We start from the raw sequence: 23,056 nt of genomic DNA on the forward strand, positions 1-23,056 counted from the left end.
ATGATTTTCAGTCAGTTTCACCATTTGAACATAATCTTTCATCACTTTGGGAGAGGAGTCTCTCTAGAGTCCCATGGAGACACTCGCCACAAGACTACAACACTCTAGTGGCTCCCAATGTGACAAATCTGCAACCACCCGGAATTTTTGAAGATTGTGCAGTCCCACCCATTAGCAGCCTTTCCACTGGCTACTTATGGGCCTCTCAGTATATTTGGGGTACTGTTTAAGAATGCTTTCTCTAGTACAAAACAAGGATTTTCTCCTTCTATCTCTAAAATTGTCCCTATCTCAAAAAATATAGAGACCGTCTTTCACCCTAGGAGCCGAGGGCTTCAAATCACTTTCTGTTTAAAATCATCTTTGTCTCAAAGACTGAGACCTCCTTTTTCCCCAGGAGCAAGGGGCTTCGATATTCTCACTTAAATCTCAATCATATCAATCCCCAGCTTTTGACTAGAACCAGCATTCCCCCAAACAACATTAAGATGTTACAAGAAACAGTTCATTTCTCCCTAGTTTACTCCAGAGAAGTCTAGTTAAAAAATGTCCACATCCTCAATCCCTTTTCTAATAATCTTATCAGTTCTTTCACTCTTGCTCCACTGGCTTCATGCAGTGTCGTTTCTACATCCACTCTGTCTTTTCTCTCTCTCAGGGAAGGGTTAGGCCTTGGAAGCTTCATGTTGCAAAGAAAGGGTTAAATCTGCCCAGGCGTGCAGTGGCCATGTGATTTCTGCCCCGGGCAGCAGTCTCTCCCCTGTAGTCTAGCAGTTAGGATTCCTGGTTTTCACCCAGGCGACCCGGGTTTCCTTCCTCCATCTGGAATCACGGGGGGGGGGGGAGAGCTCTGCCCACCCCTTAGTGACAATCAGGGCAGCCTCGGCCTAAACGGTGGCCCATAGCTGTTGTCAGGGGCCCGACAGAGATCCCTCCCTGCTCCGGGGTTCTGGGGAAGTTGAAAAAAGTAGTTGATGTTAAGCTGCAACCTCTCCTCCCTGATGGAGCCCGGCCAGGCCTCTGGGCCAGCTTCCCCCTCCCCAAAAGGGGGGGGGGGCGGGAGCAGCAGGCCCCAACTCGGTGTTACCTGTTCAGCTGACCAGGAAGAAAAGGACCTGACCTGACCTGCACAAAATCAGGGTTTATATGGGTACTTCCCAAAGTCACATTTAACATTCTCAGTGGTCAAAACAGCTGCCAGTGTCCCATACTAGCCTTCTGATAGATCCCTGTCCTTTCTAAAACAATTCCAAGGTCCTGACAGGGAAAAAACACTCCACATTCCTCCCTAACTAAAAACCAAACTGTGCCAACCCATGACAAGAGCTTATGCACTCAGCCTTCATTTAAATATGTGGTAGTGAAAGGGATAAACCTTCACAGTGATCTGTGCTATAGTGGTATTTTGACATGTGCCCACAAATAACTAAATCTTTTTGTTTCTTTAGTCCTAGCTTGCCTTGGTTTCCTTTCTCCTGCCAACCGTGGTGCTCTGATGACCTGTGCAGTTGTATTGTGGGTCTTACTGGGAACTCCAGCTGGTTATGTGTCTGCTAGAATGTACAAGAGTAAGTACATACATTTATTTAATGTGACACAACATGTGTTGGGGGTTAGGTTTGTTCCTTTTTTTTCTTATAGAATTTTTCCCCATAAGTTGCTAAGAGACTAAGTACTGGTGTTTAGATGGTGCTTGACCAACACAAAGGAGGTGGCTGAAAGTCAGGAGGGGGAAGATCACACGAGTTTTGGGGCAGGAAAAGGACAGAGCTGGGGGAGCTGGGGGCTCTTCTTGCTCTGGGCATCAGAGAGGATGACCAAGCTGCTGCTTGCTGCAGGAGAATTCCAATGTCAACAGAAAGTCTGGTCCTGGGAAAATCTACCATTATCTGCTCGTGTGCCCAGGAATTCTGAGCTCCTTTGCCTGCCGTGCTGGAGCTGGGCCAGCCCTGTCCGGCCGTCATGGCTTCTTCAGCACTGCTCTTTTTGCTATGCTGTAGCCCTGTTGTAATGCATTAATTTGGTTTATATTGTGTTTTATCGGATTTGATATCTGTATCAAATGGTTTGTCCTTATTCAGCTGTAACCTAACTCTTCCACTCCCACTTCTCCCTGATTGGGTAGTGTCTTGTCTCTGCCTCTGGGCCCTGCCCCCTGGGGAATAGGCCTGAGCATGGGCGGGGCTGATCACTCTGGCACCGGAAAGCGATCGGGGAAGATCTCCAGCCAAAGCAGGGCAGGACTGGAGAATAAAGCAATATTTTCTCCCCGGACAAAGAGCAGGCTCTTTCTTTTTGCCATCGGCGGTCGTCTAGTCTCGTGGAGAAATACAACACCCCTGCCTGCCGGGGACATCTTGCTGTTACAGCCACCAGCCCAGAAGTTTCTGCCATTTCAGCTTAGTGCTCTCAGAGTCCCAAGAGATAAGCTTGTCCCGGGCTTTGTGAAACAAAGCCCCTTGAGGTTCCTGGTTCTGTTTATTATTAATGCTGTGGTTGTTGTTTGTTTGCCTTGTTATACTTACTAGTAAAGAACTGTTATTCCTTTCCCCATACCTCTGCCTGAAAAGCCCCTTTAATTTTCTAAATTATAATAACTTGGAGGGAGGGGATTGGAATTACCCATTCCTAGAGAGGCCTTGCCCCTCCGTAGCAGATACCTGTCTTTCAAACCAAGACAACATGTTAAATTCAGAATTGCTGGGCTGAATATAAACCTCCAGCTGGAGCTGATGTCTCAGCATATCTACTTCTTGCTGCCATTCTGCAAAACAGTTGGAAAAAATCTTGACCTTGAAATTGTTTTACTTTTTCTCCTCAGCATTCAGAGGTGAGAAGTGGAAGACCAATGTCTTGCTTACAGCTCTGCTCTGCCCTGGGTTAGTATTGTTTCCCCTCATTCTTTCCTTTATTCTTAAGTATAGACGAATCTGAAGTGGAAAGGAGTTGGGGAAAAGGCAATTGTTATGATGCTTGTCTGTGTGATTTTGTTTATGGTACTCCCAAGCTGCTGTTCCTTTTGTGCATTGCCTATCCATGAATATGAAGAAAAGTGAATTCTGAGGAGCTGGAGCCTGGTAGTCTAGAACACAGCTAGGTTCTTGGCTTCTTGTTTTGTTGTCAGCTGTGGGGGTAGGAGGAATGGGGCAACTCTCTTGCAAGGTTGTGTCACGGCCTTTGGGAATCACTGCACCAGAACATTGGGCACAGTGCTGGGGTAATTCCAGTTTGGTACTGCAGTACTTAGTATGTTTCAGGTAATTCTGGTTATAATCTTCTTACATAAATGTAGGTGGTGTTCAGTTTGGGATATGGCTGTAGTGTGTATCATACTATACAGTGTGACCAATACTGTCCTGCTTGGGAAGGGCAATAGCACTTCAACCTTTTGTTTTCTCATAGCTCTTACAACCTTTTGTGAGAGTTACTGGGGACAAGGAGCAAAAACTACTTTCTTCTGCAAGTCTTTCATGTTTCTTGGTTGCAACTTTGAGTACATGAAGTAGTCCCTTGGCAAATATCCTTTGCAAAAGTGGAAGAAATGATTATAAATTTCTTAAGGTATTTCCTCCCCCAAAAAACCTCAGAATGAATAAAACATGACTTGGCTTCAAGTAAAGCAGAATTTCATCAAATGAAAGGTAAAGTACTCAATAACAACCAAGTTAGTATTTCTGCAAGAAATCTTACTTCTAAACAGAATGTGCTTCAGTCTCCCTCCTATCATTTAGATGTTGTCAGGAGAGAGAAGAAAATATGTATTGATGGAAAGAATACCATGCTGATCAGTTAATCTTCCAAATAAATTGAGTTTCACAAAGGAAGTAAAATGACTGGGGCTGATAGAATATGAACAGATAACCTGATTTACACTGTGCTAGTTCAGTGAATTTGCATAATATCATAAACAGCCCAAGGCCTTTTTAATCTCAGTAGACTGATGAGAGTTCATATTTGCAGTATTTTTTCTAACTGTGGAGGGGGTAAGTGAGGTCTGTGTTATGAGCCTGGGTAGATGATAAAGATTAGAAAGACATCTAAAATGGATTTGATTTTTATTTTTTGTTCAACAAGATGGTTACACCAGGGGTTGCTTGGGTGGGCTTATTGAACAAGTCTGTTCCCCAAACAGTTTTTGCAAGTGTCAGGCCTCTCCTAGGAAAAAAAGAGCCTGTCTATTGCTCTAATCCTTCCTCCTTCCTTTTTAAGTTAAATACAGTGAAAGGAAGCATGTTCACTTCAGGGCAGCTTAAATTCTGTCTCAGGAACACTTTTTTAACAAAACCCAGGCAGTGCACTTTGCAGGACCCTTTCTGAGGCTGAATTTTCTGTGATGTATCTTTGAATCCAGGAATAATGGTAATTAACACAAACTTCTTTTTATATGGGGTTCCTTTGCAGAATGAACGTTCTGCTTTGTTTTCAGAACGGGATGTTTGAAATCTTCATCTCATTGATTCAGCAACACTTGGATTCTCATCTCTGAGTTGTTTTCTAGTTTTTGTCCAGGATGTTTAGAAAATGAGGCAGATGTGTTTAACGGGGGGAGGGAAAATCAAGTCTGGAGACAAATCATAACTCATGCAGTCTTTATTTAAATTCTCCAGAACACGGGCTACTTAATATGTGTAACTCCATGCTTATACAAATATTTCTGTTGTAGAGCAGAGCCCTCTTTAATCCCCCCTTCCCTTTGTGACACAAACTGCAGCAGCACATTAGGTCTGTTGTGAGAGTCTCTGGGGCTTCCTAAATAGGAGATTTTGCTATCACTGTATTCAGAAGTAATTTACTATTTATAAAGGACATAAATAAAGGAAATATTTATGGTTTTAATAGGAAACAAGGTTCAGATAAGGAGTTTTTAAGTTTATTCTGTATTTTTTCCATTCTTTGTATAGATTTTTTCAGTAGCATGTTTCTGTTACTTTTTGGTGTTATGTACAGAGTCTTTATTTAAATAATGGCTTTACCATAGGTGCCTACATTACAAGCTCTGGGTGGTGCAGGCATTTTTACTTTAACTGCACCAGTGATGAAAGGAACTAGGACTGTTGGGAAATTGGAAAATTGAAAGAAGCTACATTTATTTTATTTGATTTACATTTTGTAGTACTAAGTGATATTTATTCTTTCTTGAATACTTTAATATATTTTCTGATTTGATTTTTCAGGATTGTCTTTGCTGATTTCTTTATTATGAATCTCATTCTGTGGGTGAAAGGCTCCTCAGCTGCCATCCCTTTTGGCACTTTGGTTGCTATCCTTGCTATGTGGTTTGGAATTTCAGTCCCACTAACCTTTGTTGGTGCCTATTTTGGCTTCAAAGAGAAGGTAGGACCCTTTGAATACAAATTTGAAATACACCTGTCCTCTGTAATTGAGCCATTGAAACTCTAAGCAAGAGTTCTAGATAGGATCTGGTTGGATTGAAACACCTGTGATCCCATGATTGTAAAACAATATTTTACTGTCTTGATATTGAAACAGAATGTATATTTGTAATGTCACACCACACAGTTTTTTTCTTTTTCACTAGAATCAGGTTTTAATAATGTTCTTGGATCTCTTGCTTTCTGTGCTTCAGCAATACCTCGGTAGTATTGCTGAGTTTTGAAGTAGTGCTTCAGAGAGGCTTCAGTTCTGTACTCCACTAGTTTGAAGTAATGCCAGACAGCTAAGAAAAAGGCAATGTTATTGGATTTTTTTTAATTTTATTTTGTTTTTAATTAAAGACTGAACAGATTTATTTCATTCATGTTCTGCCTTGCTTATTGGCCCAGTTGTAATGTCTAAAGCACATGTGTTTTTTTCCCTAATGCTGGACATCAAGTTTGTAGGTTTTTTGTTTAATAATTCGTGATGGCTTATGAATGAAAATATAGTTATGTTTATCAAATCTTTATATGCTAATACTAGAGAAAAGTAATCTTATTTATGATGTAACAATTCATCTTTTATTTCTATTATATTTTTCGGCAGCCTATTGAACATCCAGTGCGTACAAACCAGATTCCTCGCCAAATCCCAGAGCAGTCATTTTTCACAAAGCCATTGCCTGGTATCATCATGGGTGGTATCTTACCCTTTGGCTGTATTTTTATTCAACTTTTTTTCATTCTGAATAGCATTTGGTGAGTATCACTTTTTTTTTTTTTTTTTTTCCTGTAGTTATACAGGTTTGATAATGCACACAGTGAGTTTGAACATCCCAAAGCAAATAATATATTTTTATTTGTTTTTAATTTTAGGTCTCATCAGATGTATTACATGTTTGGATTCCTGTTCCTAGTTTTTATAATTCTTCTAATTACGTGTTCGGAAGCTACAGTTTTGCTGTGCTACTTCCATCTGTGTGCAGAGGTAAAAGTTACAGTTCTGATGTAGATATTTCTTGTAGCTGGAAGATGTTAGACATACAGGTGAGGTATTCACATACACTGTGAAGTGCTGGACACCATGAACTGATTGCATTTTCAACCTTGGCATGCCTGTCTTAGCCACTCTTCTGAAATGTGCCTTTGCTTCAAAATCCACTGCTGGCAACAGATAAGCAAAACCAAACAGCTTTGATCTTAGAGTAATTTCATCTTCCTAGTGGAAGCAATACAGCTGACTTTGAAGAAAGAAAATATCTACATGCCATGTTGGAATTTTTCTGAGCTAAATTTTACAGAATTAAATGTGTTTCATAAGACAATGTTATTTCACCATCTTATCTATATTCCATTTCCTATATGATGATTCTTAGTGAGTGGTTTATTGTTTCTTTCAGGACTATCATTGGTGGTGGAGGTCATTCTTGACCAGCAGCTTTACAGCAGTTTATCTCTTTATCTATGCAGTCCATTACTTCTTCTCCAAACTCCAGATAACAGGAACTGCCAGCACCATTTTATACTTTGGTTACACAATGATCATGGTCTTGATTTTTTTCCTTTTCACAGGTAAGTACAGTTTTCAAACTAAAATTCATATAGAGGGCTCTGGTTTTGAAATGAGAAACATTAGGTGAAATTTAGATTACATGAAATATTAAATACAGTTGATGGCTCTTTAGGCAATGTAACTTATATGGTTTGTGACACCACACAGCACAGTAAGATAGTTTTTACATTTTCTTCCTAACTTGAAATTACATTTATTTATGGTAGAATTAATTTCCCTTTATTGAATATTATATTAGCAGTGAGTTCAAACCATTATATTTTCAAAGGCCTATTCTTGTTCACTTTGATATCAAGTATTAACTTGTTTCTGGATTTCGTAATTGGTTCTAGAAGTTCTGTGGTTAAGAGATAATTTCACTCTGTGTATGGAGGATAAAAGATATTTTCAGCTTTCACTATCAGCAAGTGAAGGAGGCTGGTGCTAGGGAAGAAGTGAATGTTGGCAAGATAGAGTTTTAGTACTGTTAGAGTTGTCTTACCTGCTGTAATAAATTGACAAGCCAAATTCAGTAAATCAAAATTTAGAATTTTATTTCGAGACTTAAATTCAGTCTCCAACAGCCACAATTAAAAGGAACAGCGTCGAACCCCGGGGTTTCGGCACTGGGTGAACATGGTAGCGGGCTCTGTCGCTCCGTAACCCCCTCTGTTCACAAAATGTGCCCAGCACCGCCGGTTTTTATAGAGTCTTTCGCTGAGAGTGGACAGCGACTGTAGAACTCTTGCTTCGTGGTAGCTTCATTAGGTATTCATGTTCAGGTCCTGGGTCAGTTGAATAGATTCTCGGAGTGGAACAATGCCATGATTGCCGGGTCCAGAGAAGGGCCGGAACAGATAAGATACCAATCTCCTCCAAATCGTTCGATCGTTAGCACGCCCATCTCTGGGGAAGGCACGGCTACTCTCCCCATTTTCCATTCTTTTATGGTTTTGTTGGTGGTCCCGAGGCTGTTCCTGGCAGAAATTCTTTCCTTCCCCAACCCCCGTGTCCCCTTCTTGTAGTTTTAGTCTTAGTCAACCCTAAACACACTTTAGGTTTACAGATCTTAAATCAGACCGAACGCAGATCAATTTTATATTGCATATCACTATGTAATAGACTATGAACACGAAGAAAAGTTCCAATAGGAATTTATTACATTACAGCAGGCAAAGCAAAGGCAAATACAGCGCTGGACGGCAGGGGAGTCTCGCTCCACCAACTGCCGTGAATTGGTAGATTTTTCAGTCTTGCTTTTATCTTGCTTCTTTCCTCCGATGATGTATGTGTGACGTGTTGCTGGGAGGGTCTCTTTCTGTCCCTCGGTGGTCGCAGAGATGAAGGCTGTAGTTGTAAGCTGGAATTCCTGAAACTTAAAGCTGATTAAGCAAGTAGAGAAGGAATGAGCAAGGGTCTGTTTGCCTATAAGCTTAGATAGTGACATAGTAACTTCCTGTTATCTTGAGTTATTTGATCTCCAGTGAACAAAAAAAATAGTTAATGTTTATCACAACTACATTTCAACGTGAATTAATTACATATCACATTACCTAACACGAATTAACTTTAGGTCATATATCACACCTGCTCATTAAACCACTTCATAATGATGGAAATGTACCTTAGCTGGAGGAACCGATTTGAAATATGGCTCTCCAGTGTTAGTTGTCCAACTTTTCTGATGTAACTCACGCAGACAAAGTGTCTTCTACAGGATTATTTTAATGTTCATAATCACTTGAGTGAAACAATAATTTCGAGGTTGATTTGGTGAGAAATTTGTGCCAAATTTACCATGTGTTAGTGAAATAAGAAGCTCTTTGAAGGGTACTGGCCTTGAAAATTAGCCATGAGTGTTTTATCTTGGTGTTCATCATACTGCTGCTGTTGTATATGTAGATTTAACACATGAAGTCAGATCTTTTAGGCATCACTGCTTGGCTTCATGAAATACTGCAATGACAGAAGTAGAGAAAATGCTTGTTCATATATGATGGGCTGTTCATAAAAACAGCCGGGATAGTCACTACAAAGATTTGTAAGAGGATTACTCTGTGCATGGCATGGTAGTTTATATTGCTACTTTTTAACTTCTGCCTGTTTGTTGAAAGTTGCTGTGATTACTTTGTGTTCACTTTGTGAAATGCATCTTTTAGTTAAGTGCAGTTAAATGCAGTTGAAAGAGTGGCTAAAATAGGTAATGAAAGTAAGTCAGCATCAGACTTCAACTTTGTCAGTGTAGCAGTGAGAAGGACCTCTTTCATCCTTGGTTTTTCTACTACTGGTTGACACAAAGCAAAAAAAAACCACTGTTCATAAAAACCTGAAGAAAATTCCTGCATGTGTTTGAACAAAGCAGTTATGCTGTAGAAATTATATTAAATAACAGTAACTGTCACTTATTGCTGGTTTTTGTTCTTTAGAAATGTGTCTTCTAAGAAGGACAGTAAAAGTTCTATAAAGAAGCAGGGAAAAAAAAGCAAGGAGGATTTAATTTTTTCCTTTTTTTAATCATTAGAAGGCAAACATGGAAGTTTGCATATTGCCAGTTAAACCTGTTTAAATTGTGGTGAAACAAACAAGCTCTAGATGTCTTCTATAATATCTATCTATATTTAAAAAAACCCAAAAATTATAGTCTAAAATGTTTTAATGACTTTTATACTAAAGCAATATGTTAATATGTTTCTGGGTTTTAGCATAGGTTAGTTGCTATCCTGCTAATTTCAATATCACTTATAATATGCAAATTGGTAGAATTAAAAATGTCCCTTTCATATATAAAATGATTATTGAAATTGTCATGGCAGCTGCTGAAATGGTGTTAAAAGCTTCAGATATGCTCATCTTGGAGTTCTTGATATGAAGGCCAGTGAGCCCCCTGAAGTAAAATTATAAACTGTGCTGCTGTTATTTTTGCAGCATCGTCCTTTTCTTTTGGAAAAAACTCACAATGGTACTCCCTATGCTGTTTTTGTAGCTCATGAGGAAAGCTATTACATGGTCCTCCTTTTTTTACATTTAATGGAACAGCTAGTCACTAGAAAGCTAATGGGTACAACAGATACACAGAGTGCATAATAAATCCTTGCTAATGCAAAATGCTGTGATAACTTTCTTTTCCATATTTAGTTAGGTGATAGATTTTTGGGCCTGAAGTGTAAGCTGTTCTGGACAAATGGCACAAACAGAAGACACCTAACTTTGCTTTGTTTTGTAAAATATTCCTTAGCAGCCATTGTTTTAGAAAATAAGGGTTCAGTCCATCACAGTTTCTGAAGGTGAAGGAGTTTGCTAATGTAATTTTGCACACTGTTTGCATTAATAGCGTTCCAAAAATGGGACCTTGATCTGTTCCACTTAAGTTAGCACTAGGTATTTTGGTTTTCTCTATTTTTACCTACTAGGTCTCAGCAACTCTGACAGAAATATAAAGGGCAGTGTTAATACCTCCTCCGTGGCAGCGCATTGCATTACCCAGGGCATTACCAAAGGGATCATAATGAATAAGTAAATAGGAACTGAATGCTTGTATGGCAACACCGACAGTAATACAATCTGACCAGTGAAATCTGATGGTGTGCCCACCCAAACCAGACAATTTGATTTTAATGTACAGAACGCAGCTAATCTTTCAAGAAATAACAAATGTGGTTGGATGGGGATAGCTACATGATTACATGTATTTTATTTGTGGAGGCAAAAAAATGTTGAACATAGTCAAAGCATGTTTCTTTACAGTGACCTCTATTTTTGAACATCATTTTCACTTGTGAATTAATGCCATTTTCAAAATTGAGTTTTGATCTTCTGGGTAGATTGTGTTTAGAATCTGAGATTCTGAAGCACCCATCACTGTGCAGTGATTGAAACCAGTATGATACAGAGAGCTTTTAAGGTACATCAGAAGTATCAGCCAACTGCAGAGTGCTTTTCTATTTGCTTTCTTACAATCTGCTCATGCTCTGAATCCTTTTTTCTTCATTCAACAATAAAGCTAGAAGAGATGAGTAGAGCAGAAGTCCGCTTAGTGTATTTTGACATTATTCTGTGCAATAATCCTTGTTTCTAATTTTGAATTTAACCTGATTTACTAATAACTGTCCTTTACTCAGTTCAATGCTGGCTTTGTGTATAACTTCTTGTTTCTGTGTATCAGAAAGTGGTAGTATATATATTGCAGACCAGACTATTGAGCAGAATATAAAGCTGAGGACAAGATCATAAAAAAAAAAAAATGGAGATGTCAGTGTCTTCACTAAGTATAAAGGGATTTTTGGGCATAGCTTGCTTCTTGGCTGAAGAAGTGTCTTGAGTCATCTTCATATCTGGGTTTGTGAGTTTTAAATGGCTCCTGGAAAAAGATATTTTTTATCTCTACTTCCTTAGAATGATCAATGACATGCAGTGAGCTGCTGTGTACTGGGATGGCATCACTTTCCTAGGCTACTAGGGATTATTTAAAAAGGTAGAATCTTAAAATATGCCGGTCACCCCCTTAGGGGAAAAATAAAGATATATTCCACAACAGTGAGTTCTTCAGACCATTCAGGTGCTTTTTCATTCAGTTTAAGTTGGTGAGTGATTAGGATTGGGTAAAGTAAACACTAGCCAAGAAACTAATTTGTTATATTGGATTAAACCAAACAAACAGATTATACAGGCTCATTGGAGGAATTGGTGTTAGGCTTGATGCTGGGTCATTTGATAGAGATGTGCATGTGAAAGATGTAAAAAGCTTAAAATGTGAAGGGGTTTAGACCAATCAGAAAATAAATGTAATGGTCTCGACTCTTTCAACTAGTGGGGTATTTTATTTATTTATTTGGGGTTTTAGGTTTTTTTCCATGGGCTTTTGTTTGTTTGTTTCTTTCTTTGGGTCTTTGTTGTTGTTGTGGTGGAGTATTTTTGGTGTGTTTTTTGGGTTTTTTTAAGTACTTAGTGCTAGAATTTTTTTTTTAACAGCTTTATGAAAAATACCTTTGGGTATCTGTTCTCTGTCATGTTGTGTTCATTGATGTCTTCAGAGAAGCCTGAGCTGCAGAGGTGTGCTTCTTGTTGATAGCGTTTCAAAACTTCGGTTTCAGTTTGAATGTGTTTTGAAAGAGACAAATAAAAGCAACATCCTAGTGTGGTCTTATCTAAACCTTACCTAAATACTTCTCCTGTTCTAATGAGAGGCTCATTTTAATAAGGGATGATTTTAATTTTGGTGCAAGATGAGCTTAGAAAAATGCTCAAGATTGAAGTACTACCTATGCTCTTCAAGAAAATACATTTCAAGCCACACAATGTGAGATGGCAAGGTTGGATTTTAACTAATGCCACTAATAATAACAATTTTACTGGGTAGAGGTACAGGTATAGGAAACAGTGTGCAGTTATCTGTTTTAAGATTGGCTTTAGTCAAAGTAGTTAAAAGGAGAATCTGAGAACCTGTATACTTGTCAGCACCAACCTAAAGATCCAATATGAAGTGCTGTCCAGTATAAAGTGCTCAAATCTGGAGCAAGTGACAAATCTGTGAAATGGGCTAAAACACAGAAAATGGAGAAAACATTCTGGCTAGAATTTTCAAACGAGCCACCACGCTAGTTCAGAGCTATTTTTCTTCCCCAATTGCTACTCATTTGCAGATCCCTTTGACTGGCATATTTATTACTGTGTAGGAAATCAGAAGCTTTTTTATTGCTTTACCTTTTGTGGGCCTTATAGTGTTCATGGAATCACAAGCACCCCAAGGGCTGAGGTGGAAAACACACTGAATTTCAGTGGAACCAGGCACTGTGCTGTGGTTCATGTTCTGAAAGATAAAGGGAAAAATTGAGCTTTTTTTTGCACTAACATAAGCAATCATATAGGTAAAGCAACTGTTCAGGGGAACCTTATAAATAATGTTCTCTTACCTTACATTAATTTCTGTCCAGTAATACTGGTTGCAATGTCAACACAACTCTGCTGACCTGAGCCTTTAGAAGCTTCTAGTCTGTTTGGCCCATGTTATTAAAAAAAAAAAAAAGCACTAAAACCAGTTTTCAACCTAGTTTGTGCCAGCACCTTTAGACCATTATGATCTTAGAGCATCACGTGGCTGTTTAGGAGAGGTACCTTTGATAGATGGTGGGGTCTTTAGTTTGATGTTCTGTTTTTGATGTTTCTGGTCCTTAGAGCTATCCACATATGGAGTTTGTAGAATATATTCACTCATGGGAGGGAAGAGGAAATTGCAATGCTGGTAAGCCCAAATTATTGATGTAGAGATAGCAGCAGAAGGAATCTGTGCTCACCAGAGAAGGTTCTGACTACCTAAGGCTGTGTCTTGGTGATGAGTGTTGCCTTTCTCTCCTGAGTTCATGATTCAAATCTGATATCTGACAAACGTTACCACTTAAAAAGTGTCTTACTCTGCTTCCAGTACATTGGCAAAATTTTTGATGAAGTTTGAAAAATGAACAGGGTGTACTTGGTCTTTGATTTGCTAAACAGACTTTTTTTAGGAGGGGGAGCTGAAAAACAATGTTACTGCAACCTGTGAAAATCTGTTTATAGATAAAATGCTTGTTCACAGCATGAAGTCTTCAAGTTCAGTTATGACTGAGGCAATGTTTTATAGAAAACTGATGTATTATAAAGATTCAGACTAGCAAGTATTGGAGGAAAATACGTGGATATAGAGTGTGTTCCCATATTAAGTTGTGGCATGCTCAGAAAACTATAGTAACTGTCATTCTTGGGATTATTGTACATTTTTGTTATGATAGTACACTTTTGTTCTAGAACAGCAGATAAATTTTTAAGGTATCTAATCTGTTAAACATTTGGAAGAAATTGCTTTCAAAGCCATAAAAGGTTTGGAGTGGGTTGTTTTTATAAAAACAACCAGGAAGCAGAGGCTGAGAACCATTATTAGGACAAAACTGTAACTGTAAGAGTAAGGCTTAGAGTAACAGTGCTGGTATTGGAGTATTTGACACGGTAGGAAGGAGTGAGATATGACCATGAACTGCAAAGACTTAGTGATGTCAAGCCTACAAAGGAATTACATCCCTTGTGTGGTTGGTGTCTGATCTCCTATCAACAGCCATAAATCTGCTGTCTCCTACTGTGTCAGAGAATAACAACTGCAAACTTGGAAGGAAAGGGTAATCGGTGGCATAAAATAATAGTAGGCAAAAATGCCTTTAACTGAAAATATACATGGTAGCATGAGGAATTTAAGAATTGGCAGACACATAATAAGCATCCCAAGATGGGTTTCTTGCTTAGAAAATGTGTAGATGTGGTCTGAAAGACAGAAATGTAACTCATGTAAAAAAACCCAAATGCCTAATAAAGAATCCTCTAGTCACTAAGTCAGTCGCAATAGTGAGAGATTGGACCTGATGTTAACGTGGGCTGTACAGACAGAAAAGAATAATATAAAACTGGAGGACCTGAGTGCATGATCTTGTGAGTGCCTGCAGTGGAACTGGGAAGGGCTATCCCAGGGCTGGCATGTAGCTGTATCTTTGAGAGGGAATTCAGTGCAATTGAGATCTTCCCTTTTTTTATCTGTTAAGGGTTAACATCTCTGTGGCAGTTTACAAGTTAAAAGTGTGAAGAGCAGTGCATTGCTTCCTTTAGAAGCTGAAGACTAAATTAATTGACTGGGACTCTGTCTCCTTGCATATGAAGTTCTTAAAGTAATTTAACAGTAAATGTGATGGACAGTGTCTTTGCAGTTGCCCATTACTAGTGACTGTTGGTAAAAACCACAAATTTGTTAATCAGTTTAAAAATAGAAAATTGGTATATACTAATCTTATTCAGTGTTTTGGTTTGTCACTGCTGCTTTCACTTGCTGCTTGCTTCCAGCTGCTGTAGCACTCAGAGCGTTCCTTTGCCAAAAGGAAGTAACAGGATACACAAAAGAAAAAATTTCTAGATTCTCAAGTATAAATAGAGCACGATGAATATAGAACTGGGACAAGTGAATTTTTCCAAGGCCTCTTTATGTGTCATAATTCATAGGTGGCAGTTGTAGGAGTCTCCTTGGTGTGTGGCCAGATGGGACAGCTGGTGACGAAAGATCTCTGGAGTCAAGGCTGGACTTAGAGCATGTGGCTTATTGCATAGGTCGTGAGTGAAGGGGCCCTGCTGAGAGCTGCCAGCCGCAGCTCAGAGCAGGCCCATGAGAAAGAGAGCTAGGAGAGAACTAAGGGGGCGAAGTCAGAGAGTGAAGAAGAGGAGCTAAGTGTAGTGAAGAGAATAGCGTAGTAGAGAGCAGAGAGGAAGAGAAGAGCGAAGAGGCAGAGCGAAGAGAGCGAAGTTCCCGTTACAATACATTAAATCCTTTTCCATACTGAATATTCTAATTTACACTAACCAATCTAGTACAAGATACAAATCCTATAGCATTTACATACAGCCTATAAGAATCATTACATTACCCTGTGTTACACTTTAAACTCTTAAGAGTTGCTCTTCGAACCCTTCTTGCCAAGCTAGCAGGGTCTGCTCTGACCCTTGGACTTTCGGTAAAGAGAAGGGCATTGTTAAATCAAGGGAGGATTACCTTCAGCTGGCCATACCATTGTTTTCCAGACATTCAGTAACTAGGACATCTCAGACATCGAAACTTGCTTTCAATTCTATTTCACTTATAGGTTTCATATTCTCAAAATCTAAACAGTCATATTTATAAGGCTTTCTAGTTTCATCCTTCCCAACAGCAGTGAAGTATTGTAGACCTAAAATAAAAACAGGTAGGGGCTGACTGGGCGTGTTTATAAAAGTCAGTTTCTGAACTGGTGCTTGTGTCCCTGCTCATAGTGGTGGCAACATGGTCATCAGTGGCTTAAATGTATGTGAAGTGGCCTGGTCCTTAAAAGTCATCTTTGATCTAAATCAATAACCTAGCCTGGGGATGAATGTGTTGTTAAATTTAAGAAGTGCTGTTTTTCTGGGTAGTTAGCTGGATTTCAATGTTACATTCTGTCCTGCTGGGAAGTACCTGTTAGATTTCTCTCTCAGGACAAACTGGAAGATAAACTAACCATTTTTACTTTCTTGTTTCAGGGACTATTGGATTTTTTGCCTGCTTCTGGTTTGTAAGTAAGATTTACAGTGTTGTGAAGGTGGACTGAAAAGCTTCAAAGTGTCTTTTGAACATATCTCCCTTGCTGTTTGATAATTTTACCATGTATTGAGAAACATCCTGTGTAATTATTCTAATTTGTAAAAGTGGAAGACCAGACCACAACATAAAATACAGATTTTTATGAAGAAAATGGCACCATTGCCATTTTGATATAAAAAAAAATGTTTACATCAGTATACTCATTGAACGTGTTAATTATAGTAATTCAAAAATTATATCCAAAATTTGATTTAGGACAAATAAGAATTCTATGAACTATTTTATTTGAAAAAATGAGTGCATTATGCGGTCCTCCAGCTGAATTTCCTTGTGACTAGGGTTTGGGGTTTTTTGTTACCTCTTTTGGTTACCATTTATATACCATGAAAGCCTGGGACTGTCAAGTAAATCTATGTAAAATGTGAATTTTTTTAACTTAACTATGATTGTACATATTATCCTGCACCTTCTTTACGATTGGATTATCTTCTTACAAATGTACATGCATTTAGTGTAATGTAGACTTTATTAAAAATATCGACACTGGTTTTTGTTCAAATAAAACTGCACAACTCCAGCTGACATGTTTTCTTTCTTGTTAATTAGATCTTCACTACTTGGACACAGGTCATATTAGTTTGATCAACTGATTGGTTTTGAGTTTTATATTGTTTATAAGCAGTTTGATTGTGGCTTTGGCTGTGGGTTGTGCAAGGACCGGTGGGTCACTTGAATCTGTGGCAGTAGGATGGGCAGAGGCTTCTGGACCTGTGCATCATCTCTGTGCTTTCTCCAACTTACCTCAAATTATTTTTTGCTGGGCAAACCACAACTTCTATCAAAAATTAACCCCCTTTTTCTTCTTGTAGCCATCTGAAACATGTCTCCTTCTTCTTCATTCTGTGAAGAGTAATTGAGCTTGTTGGGAAGTTTAGACATGAATCTAGTGGGCTTGGAAATGGGTATTTCATAAGGGTGAAGCCTTTTTTCCTCCTCTGCAGAGCTTGTGCTTCAATGCTGGATTACATGAGATGGAGTATCTTAATAGCCTCTTCAGCTATAAGATGGCAGGGGTTCTTCTCTCAGGAATGTCAAAGTTTTAAAGAGGCTCCCCAAAATCTTGAATTGCCCTGGAAACTGAGCAGAGTCACTGCAGACGTGTAATTCCAATGGCTGTGTTACAGATGCTGTTGGAGATGAGTAGGGGGATATTCACTCAGATTAATGGGTGAAATACTCAAAGCTTATTAAATGGCATATGGAAACATTAATCACTGGAAGCTACTTTTCAGCATCTAAACCCACAATTTAACAAGACCCAAAATGACTCTATATCTTTTCATAGTCAAATAAACACAAGGTAACGGCAGTTAATGTTTATTATCCTTTCGCTATTGTAATCTTTGGTATGAGGTTTTCAAGTCTCACCTCTATGTGTAGTTGTTCCTTCCAGGTTACTGAAATGTTGGGACAGATCAACTGGCTCAGGTGGGATGACTGCCAGGCCGCATCTTTTGAATAGTGCCTGTGGCATAAAAATGAAGCTTTAGACAACTTTAAAAGTGTCAAGCATTGATTTACCAGGAGGAGCTGGCTACAGTAAACATAGTTCCCAATGAGGTTCAGATATGCTCTTGATGGCAACTCAGCCTCACAAGTATTTTCCCCTCCTACCAACAAAATCTTCATTTCCCTTCTGTTCCCTCGCAGAGGTGGAAAACAACAGCATTTCTGTCAGAGAAATCAAGTTGTGGTTGGTTATCAGCTGGTTCAAGAGCACCACTCTAATAGAGATTTCATGCTCTTGGAATTGGTGCTGCTCTGTTTATATAGGCCCTTCCTATTAAATTTTATATTTAAAGTTGGGGGGGGTTTATTGGATACTTATGTTGCACAAAGCTGCTTTTAAATTTTACGTGTTCAAAGGGAAATTAATTCATGAGAGAATTTGGAGCTACAATTGCCATAAACTCCCAGCAGGAAATTTGCCAGATTAATAAATACGCATTTCACAAGAGGCAAAGTAAAATGGGTTGTAAAATTGTATTTATGGTGCTTTTACTGTGACTACTACTGAGCTAAAACATAGAAAGTGGGTTGAATAGGTTTCTGAAGCTTGACAGTAGTCCAGAGCCAAAGCCATGAAGTAAAATTGATTGCTCTCAAACTGTGATCAGTGAACTTTAGTGTGTGTGTGATATTTGCTGCTGCAGCTACAGTAGAGATGCTACAGCCCCCAAACAAAAACTTCAGGTCAGGGTCACTATCTATTTTGGTATCCCAAGTAGCTACAGTTCAGGAGTTCCCAGTTTGGTGCTTCATCTTCCTAATCTTGATGCCTCTGAGTTACAGGCTGCACACACTAATTAGCTTTGTTCATACAAACAAGGGAGCCCTCAGACTTTCTGTGAAGTTATTAATACCAGGATTTTATAGATAACATTAGTGTCTGCAGAGTTTATCCAAGGTAATTTGTGTTCTATTTGCAACTCGGGGAAAGCTCTTAGATGTTTTATATCACAAAACAGTAAAACTGGGAGATTTATTACAGGGACAGAGACAACAGGACATTTGAGCTGCTTTATTTATCATAGAAAGATGGGCTAATCAAGACATGAATATGTATCTCCTGTATTCTCTAGATTTGTTTCCCTCCTGCTCCTTGACAAGCTCAGTTGTAGATTAAAAGTCCTGGGTGCCCTGGCAAAAGGCTTTTAGAGTCTAGGGAAAAAGAATTGTATTTGTATGTCTGTGGAGGCCCAAGGGCTGCCACCAAGGTGGCTATGCCTCAACCCTGCAGAAACAGGCAGAAACACCCCTATAGATTAGGGTGAGGAAAACCTTCCTCCCATAGGCCTTTGCAGCCACATGTTAATATCTCTTAGGTTTCATTGTTCTATTGGTTTGTTAAGTTTATGTCACCCTGTTCAGCCCCCGTTCACCCTATATGCGCCCCTCCTAGAATGTTCTTCCTTCCCTTAAACCCCACTGGCTCTGTTTTGCCACAGTGTTCCTCCCCTGTTACCCTGTTGGTTCCCCCTGGTTCCTATTTTCCCCTCTGCACCACTTTTCCCTATCCCTATTGGACCTTGACCCTCAGATCCACCCCATTTGTCTTGTTTATAACCCTGTGCCCTCGGCCCCCTCCTCCTTCTCGTTCCTGAACCTCCATACTGTGTCCCTGGACCCCTTCGCTATTCCTGTTTGTGTTCCTGAATAAACAGTCTTTGGATATCCAAACGAAAACCCGTCCCTTTGCCGCTTCGTCTGTGTCCTCACAATCCCAGGCCAGAGACACAAGTTGCTCCTTAGGACCCTGTGACAGCGCTTGCATTGTAACATATGCCCGGTGGATGTTTATCTCCCTCTGGTAATAGAGAAGAGACAATATACAACTGAGCTCTTGATCAGGCTGCAACTTCTGAAGAAAGGCAATACAGAAAGTCGCAGTGGGTGGATTGAGAGCTGATGCTCCCAGACTGCACTGGAGATCTCAGATGTCAGCACCTCAGAAATGCTCATCCCAAAGGATGATGGTTGCAGGTAAAAAGAGATAAACTACAGAAACTGTTTAGAAGGAAGCTAGGAATGGCTTTGCAGGGAAAGCTGGAGCTTGGTGGCTCACATCAGACCCCAGCAGGTGGGAGTGATAGGCCAGAGCCTGGCCAGTGGAATAGACCTGGGGAGGGCATCCCAGAACTGAGTGTCCTGGCTGTTTTGGTTGGCTCAATAAGACATTCCCTCCACCTGGAGACCTCTTCCCACCACTGTCCTGAGATCCCTATGCCTGCCACAGCCCTGCCTCTTCCTTAGGGGGTTTCTGCAATACTAGTATGAATAACATCTGAGCATTTTGGGAGGGGTTGTAAGGAAATACTGTGACTTTGGAGGTGGGGTGACCAACAGAAAGTGTTTTTTTCCAAACCCCAGAACCTGTGGCTGCACTTAGTTCAGCTCATCTGGCAGATGCTGCTCATGCTGTTAATTTGTACAGCCTGGATGTGCACTTGGGGTTAGACTTTATCCCAATTAAGAGGCAATCCATCAGAATGGAAGGGGCCAAAGCATGATTTTCCCTGAACTTAGCATGGGGTACTTTTTCCAACAGATTTCCTACTGTTGCTGGCACTGGGTGTTTCAGGACCATCTCCATCCTGCCTGTTATAGCTACTCTTTCTAAACTGGTCATCCATATGCCACAGACATGTGGGATGCAGCAAGTAGAGGTTTTCTGATTCTCCCAGGCAGCAGCAGAGTCCTGGGTTTCTTAGTGGCAGTGGTCTGTAAGCAGAAAGAGAAACACTGTTACCTTTGCAAGGCTCCTGTGATGTTCAAGCAGGGTGAAATGACTGCATTTGTCCAGGCATCTCTCTGGCACAGGTGTGGGTGGGATGGTAGCTGCCAGACTCAGGGAAGTGGGGTCACACAGCTGACTGTGATTCCTCAGTCTCCACACAGCCTCAGTTGGCTTCCAGCTTCCTCCTGTCTCTCCTCTCCAAACACCTCCTTTGGAGGCTGCATTAGCAGGAAAGCTTTGGTTAAGAAGGAAGAAAAGAAAAAGGCATATACTTTATCCAAAACAGCTGCCCATCATCCTCTGTGCCCTGCAGGGTGAGCTCATGCTGTGGGAAGAATCCTATGGGGATTGGGGAAGCTGAAGCAGAGGTAGAGGAGAAGCAGGTCTAGCATCTGTCTCAGGGGGATGCATTGGCAGCTTTCTGCAGGACAGGCTGGGGAGATCCACTAGCCTCAGCATCAGTGGGAAAGGAGGGAACTGAGTGAACTGGTATTGAGTGTGCAGCTAAGGGTAGTTAAGCAGCAAAACTGGTGACTTTCTGGGATTGTTAGGGCTTTCAGGTGTGCTGAAGAGGGAGCTGGGAAAGGGAGTGTTCTGGATTGTTGGCTCGAGTGTCTGCTGCTCCGGGATCCCAAACAGCAGGAAAATATGTGAGTTAAACAATCCACAGTTTTTGAACTTCCCCTCTCTGAGGGCAGAGGGGGAAAAGGGAAGGTGTTTGTGGCAGTAACTGTGGTGCCATTGACTTGGGTTAGAGGTTTTCTGGGCAGATGTGGGCTGTGTGGTCATCTGGAAGGTGTGAGCTGGCTTCTGAGGCTCTCTTGAGGCAGGGAGTGTGTCTGGGCAGGATGGTGGCTGTGCTGTGGTGTGCCCCTAGGCTGTGATGCTGCTGTTACAGCAAGCTTGTCCTTCACAGATCATGTACCTCTGCAAGAGCTGGCAAATAAATGCTGTCTGGAAAACAGCAGGACTCTGGTGCTGCAGGTGGGGCAACAACTTGTCTTGTGCTTGAGACCAAAAGGTTTCATGGTGAATTGGGACATTTAAAGCAAGGAATTAGACCCTGTCATCTTCCCAACAGCTGGGGTATTTCTGTGCCTTGGGTATAAAACCAGGAGGGTGGCCCCTGTCTCCTGGTTGCTATATTTGTCCCTCAGAGATGGAAGATCAGGCCTGTCCCTGCCATGGGGTGGCCAGCCTATGATTGCCCAAGAGAGGCTCTCAGGGTGTGTGTTCTGTTCAGCTCCTCTGCTGTCATAATGGTCTGTGCTGTGGCTGGGGCAGACATGTCTGTATTGTGTTTGTAGTTTGTGAAAGGGCTGACTGGGGTGGCTGTGGGCACAGAGAACTCCTACAGACCCTGTAGGACAGCACTGTGTTGGGTGATGTAGGGAGGAGGATGCTTTTTGCCCCCCCAGAATCCTGACTAAACCCTAGGGAAGATTCCTTTGAGGCCCTTGTGATATATGTCCTAAAGTTAATTCGTGTTAAAGGATATAAAATGTAATACCATCCCTATAAGTATAAGTTTTGTTTTAATCCAATATGCTATGAGTTAACTCAGAAGAAAGTACCTCAGTAAAGGTACAGGAATTTCTCTTGCCTGAAAAGACAAGGGAGGGACACGAGACAAAACATGATTAGAATTACCAGAAAGGGAGACACAAACATGCCTCTGCTGGGAATCATTAAAAAGGAATGTAATATATGTCCTAAAGTTAATTCGTGTTAATAGAATATAAAATGTAATACAAACTATATAAGTTCTGTATAAACTAGCATGTTGGAAGTTAAGTTTTGTTTAAAATAGCATTTTGTGAGTTAACTCAGGGGAAGGTGGCTTAATAAAATACAAGAATTTCTCTAGCCTGAAAAGGCATGGGAGGGACACGAGGAAAGCTTGATTGGAATTACCAGAAAGGAGGACAGAAAACTGTCACTGCCAGGAATTGTTGAAAAGAAACAAAAGGCAACGGAAAACGGGGATGATAGCCCGGAGAACCCGATGATTGTATCAGATCCGTATCTAGATGGTCTCCGTCTGGAATTAACATCTCCACACCACACCTGGACCCAACCATTAACAGCATTGTCCTCCTCCGCTGATCCATTCAGACTCTTAGAACTGAAACCTGCATGTTTAATGAAGATGCCTCGGAGGGAGGACCGTCGACATCCCGAGCCTCTCTCCGCGATCCAGTGTATAAAAAGAGACTGCTGCAAACCAAAAATGTGAACTTGGGGATAACAGACTGGCAGAGTGTGTTATCATTGTTCACCCAGCAGCGACCCCGGGCTCGATGCTGTCCTTTTAATTGTGGCTGTCCGAGACTGTCATTTTGTCTCTCAATAAAATTCCAAATTTTGATTTATCGAATTTGGTCGATTTCATTTATAACACCCTGAACAGGTCCATGGCATGTGGCTCAAACCCAGTGGGTGGCTTTTATCTTCAGGTCCCTCTTTGCGTGACAGATACTTCAGTGTGTGGTTTGTAAACCCAGGCATGCTTTCCTGGCCCAATGCAGGTATCCTTCAGGGAGCACAGGGTGTTTTCCCACATTTTTAATAACTTTAAACCCCTGATCCTGTGTACTACATACAGTGCTCCTTACATACTGACCAGAGGTGACCAGGTTTCAGACACATGCTCCCTGGGTAGAAAACCACACACCAGTGTGATCCAGTTACTCAGCTCCTCAGGATCTTGC

The 23,056-nt window shown here is 40.6% G+C and overlaps 1 protein-coding gene across 2 annotated transcripts in view; it reads left to right on the forward strand.

Moving 5' to 3' along the window:
- Positions 1 to 16,630, forward strand: part of LOC120764854 (transmembrane 9 superfamily member 2-like) — a 34,144-nt gene extending 17,514 nt beyond the window's left edge. For both annotated transcript variants that reach the window (XM_040088969.2, XM_040088970.2), the window contains 7 exons: positions 1,449 to 1,568; positions 2,822 to 2,879; positions 5,175 to 5,334; positions 5,983 to 6,134; positions 6,252 to 6,363; positions 6,776 to 6,947; positions 15,988 to 16,630. In XM_040088969.2, the coding sequence (XP_039944903.1) occupies positions 1,449 to 1,568; positions 2,822 to 2,879; positions 5,175 to 5,334; positions 5,983 to 6,134; positions 6,252 to 6,363; positions 6,776 to 6,947; positions 15,988 to 16,055 (842 nt within the window). In that variant the 3' untranslated portion in view covers positions 16,056 to 16,630. The remainder of the gene's footprint in view (positions 1 to 1,448; positions 1,569 to 2,821; positions 2,880 to 5,174; positions 5,335 to 5,982; positions 6,135 to 6,251; positions 6,364 to 6,775; positions 6,948 to 15,987) is intronic.
- The last annotated feature ends 6,426 nt before the right edge of the window (positions 16,631 to 23,056 follow it).

Source organism: Hirundo rustica, chromosome W (assembly GCF_015227805.2).
Source record: "Hirundo rustica isolate bHirRus1 chromosome W, bHirRus1.pri.v3, whole genome shotgun sequence".
Classification (NCBI taxonomy): domain Eukaryota; kingdom Metazoa; phylum Chordata; class Aves; order Passeriformes; family Hirundinidae; genus Hirundo; species Hirundo rustica.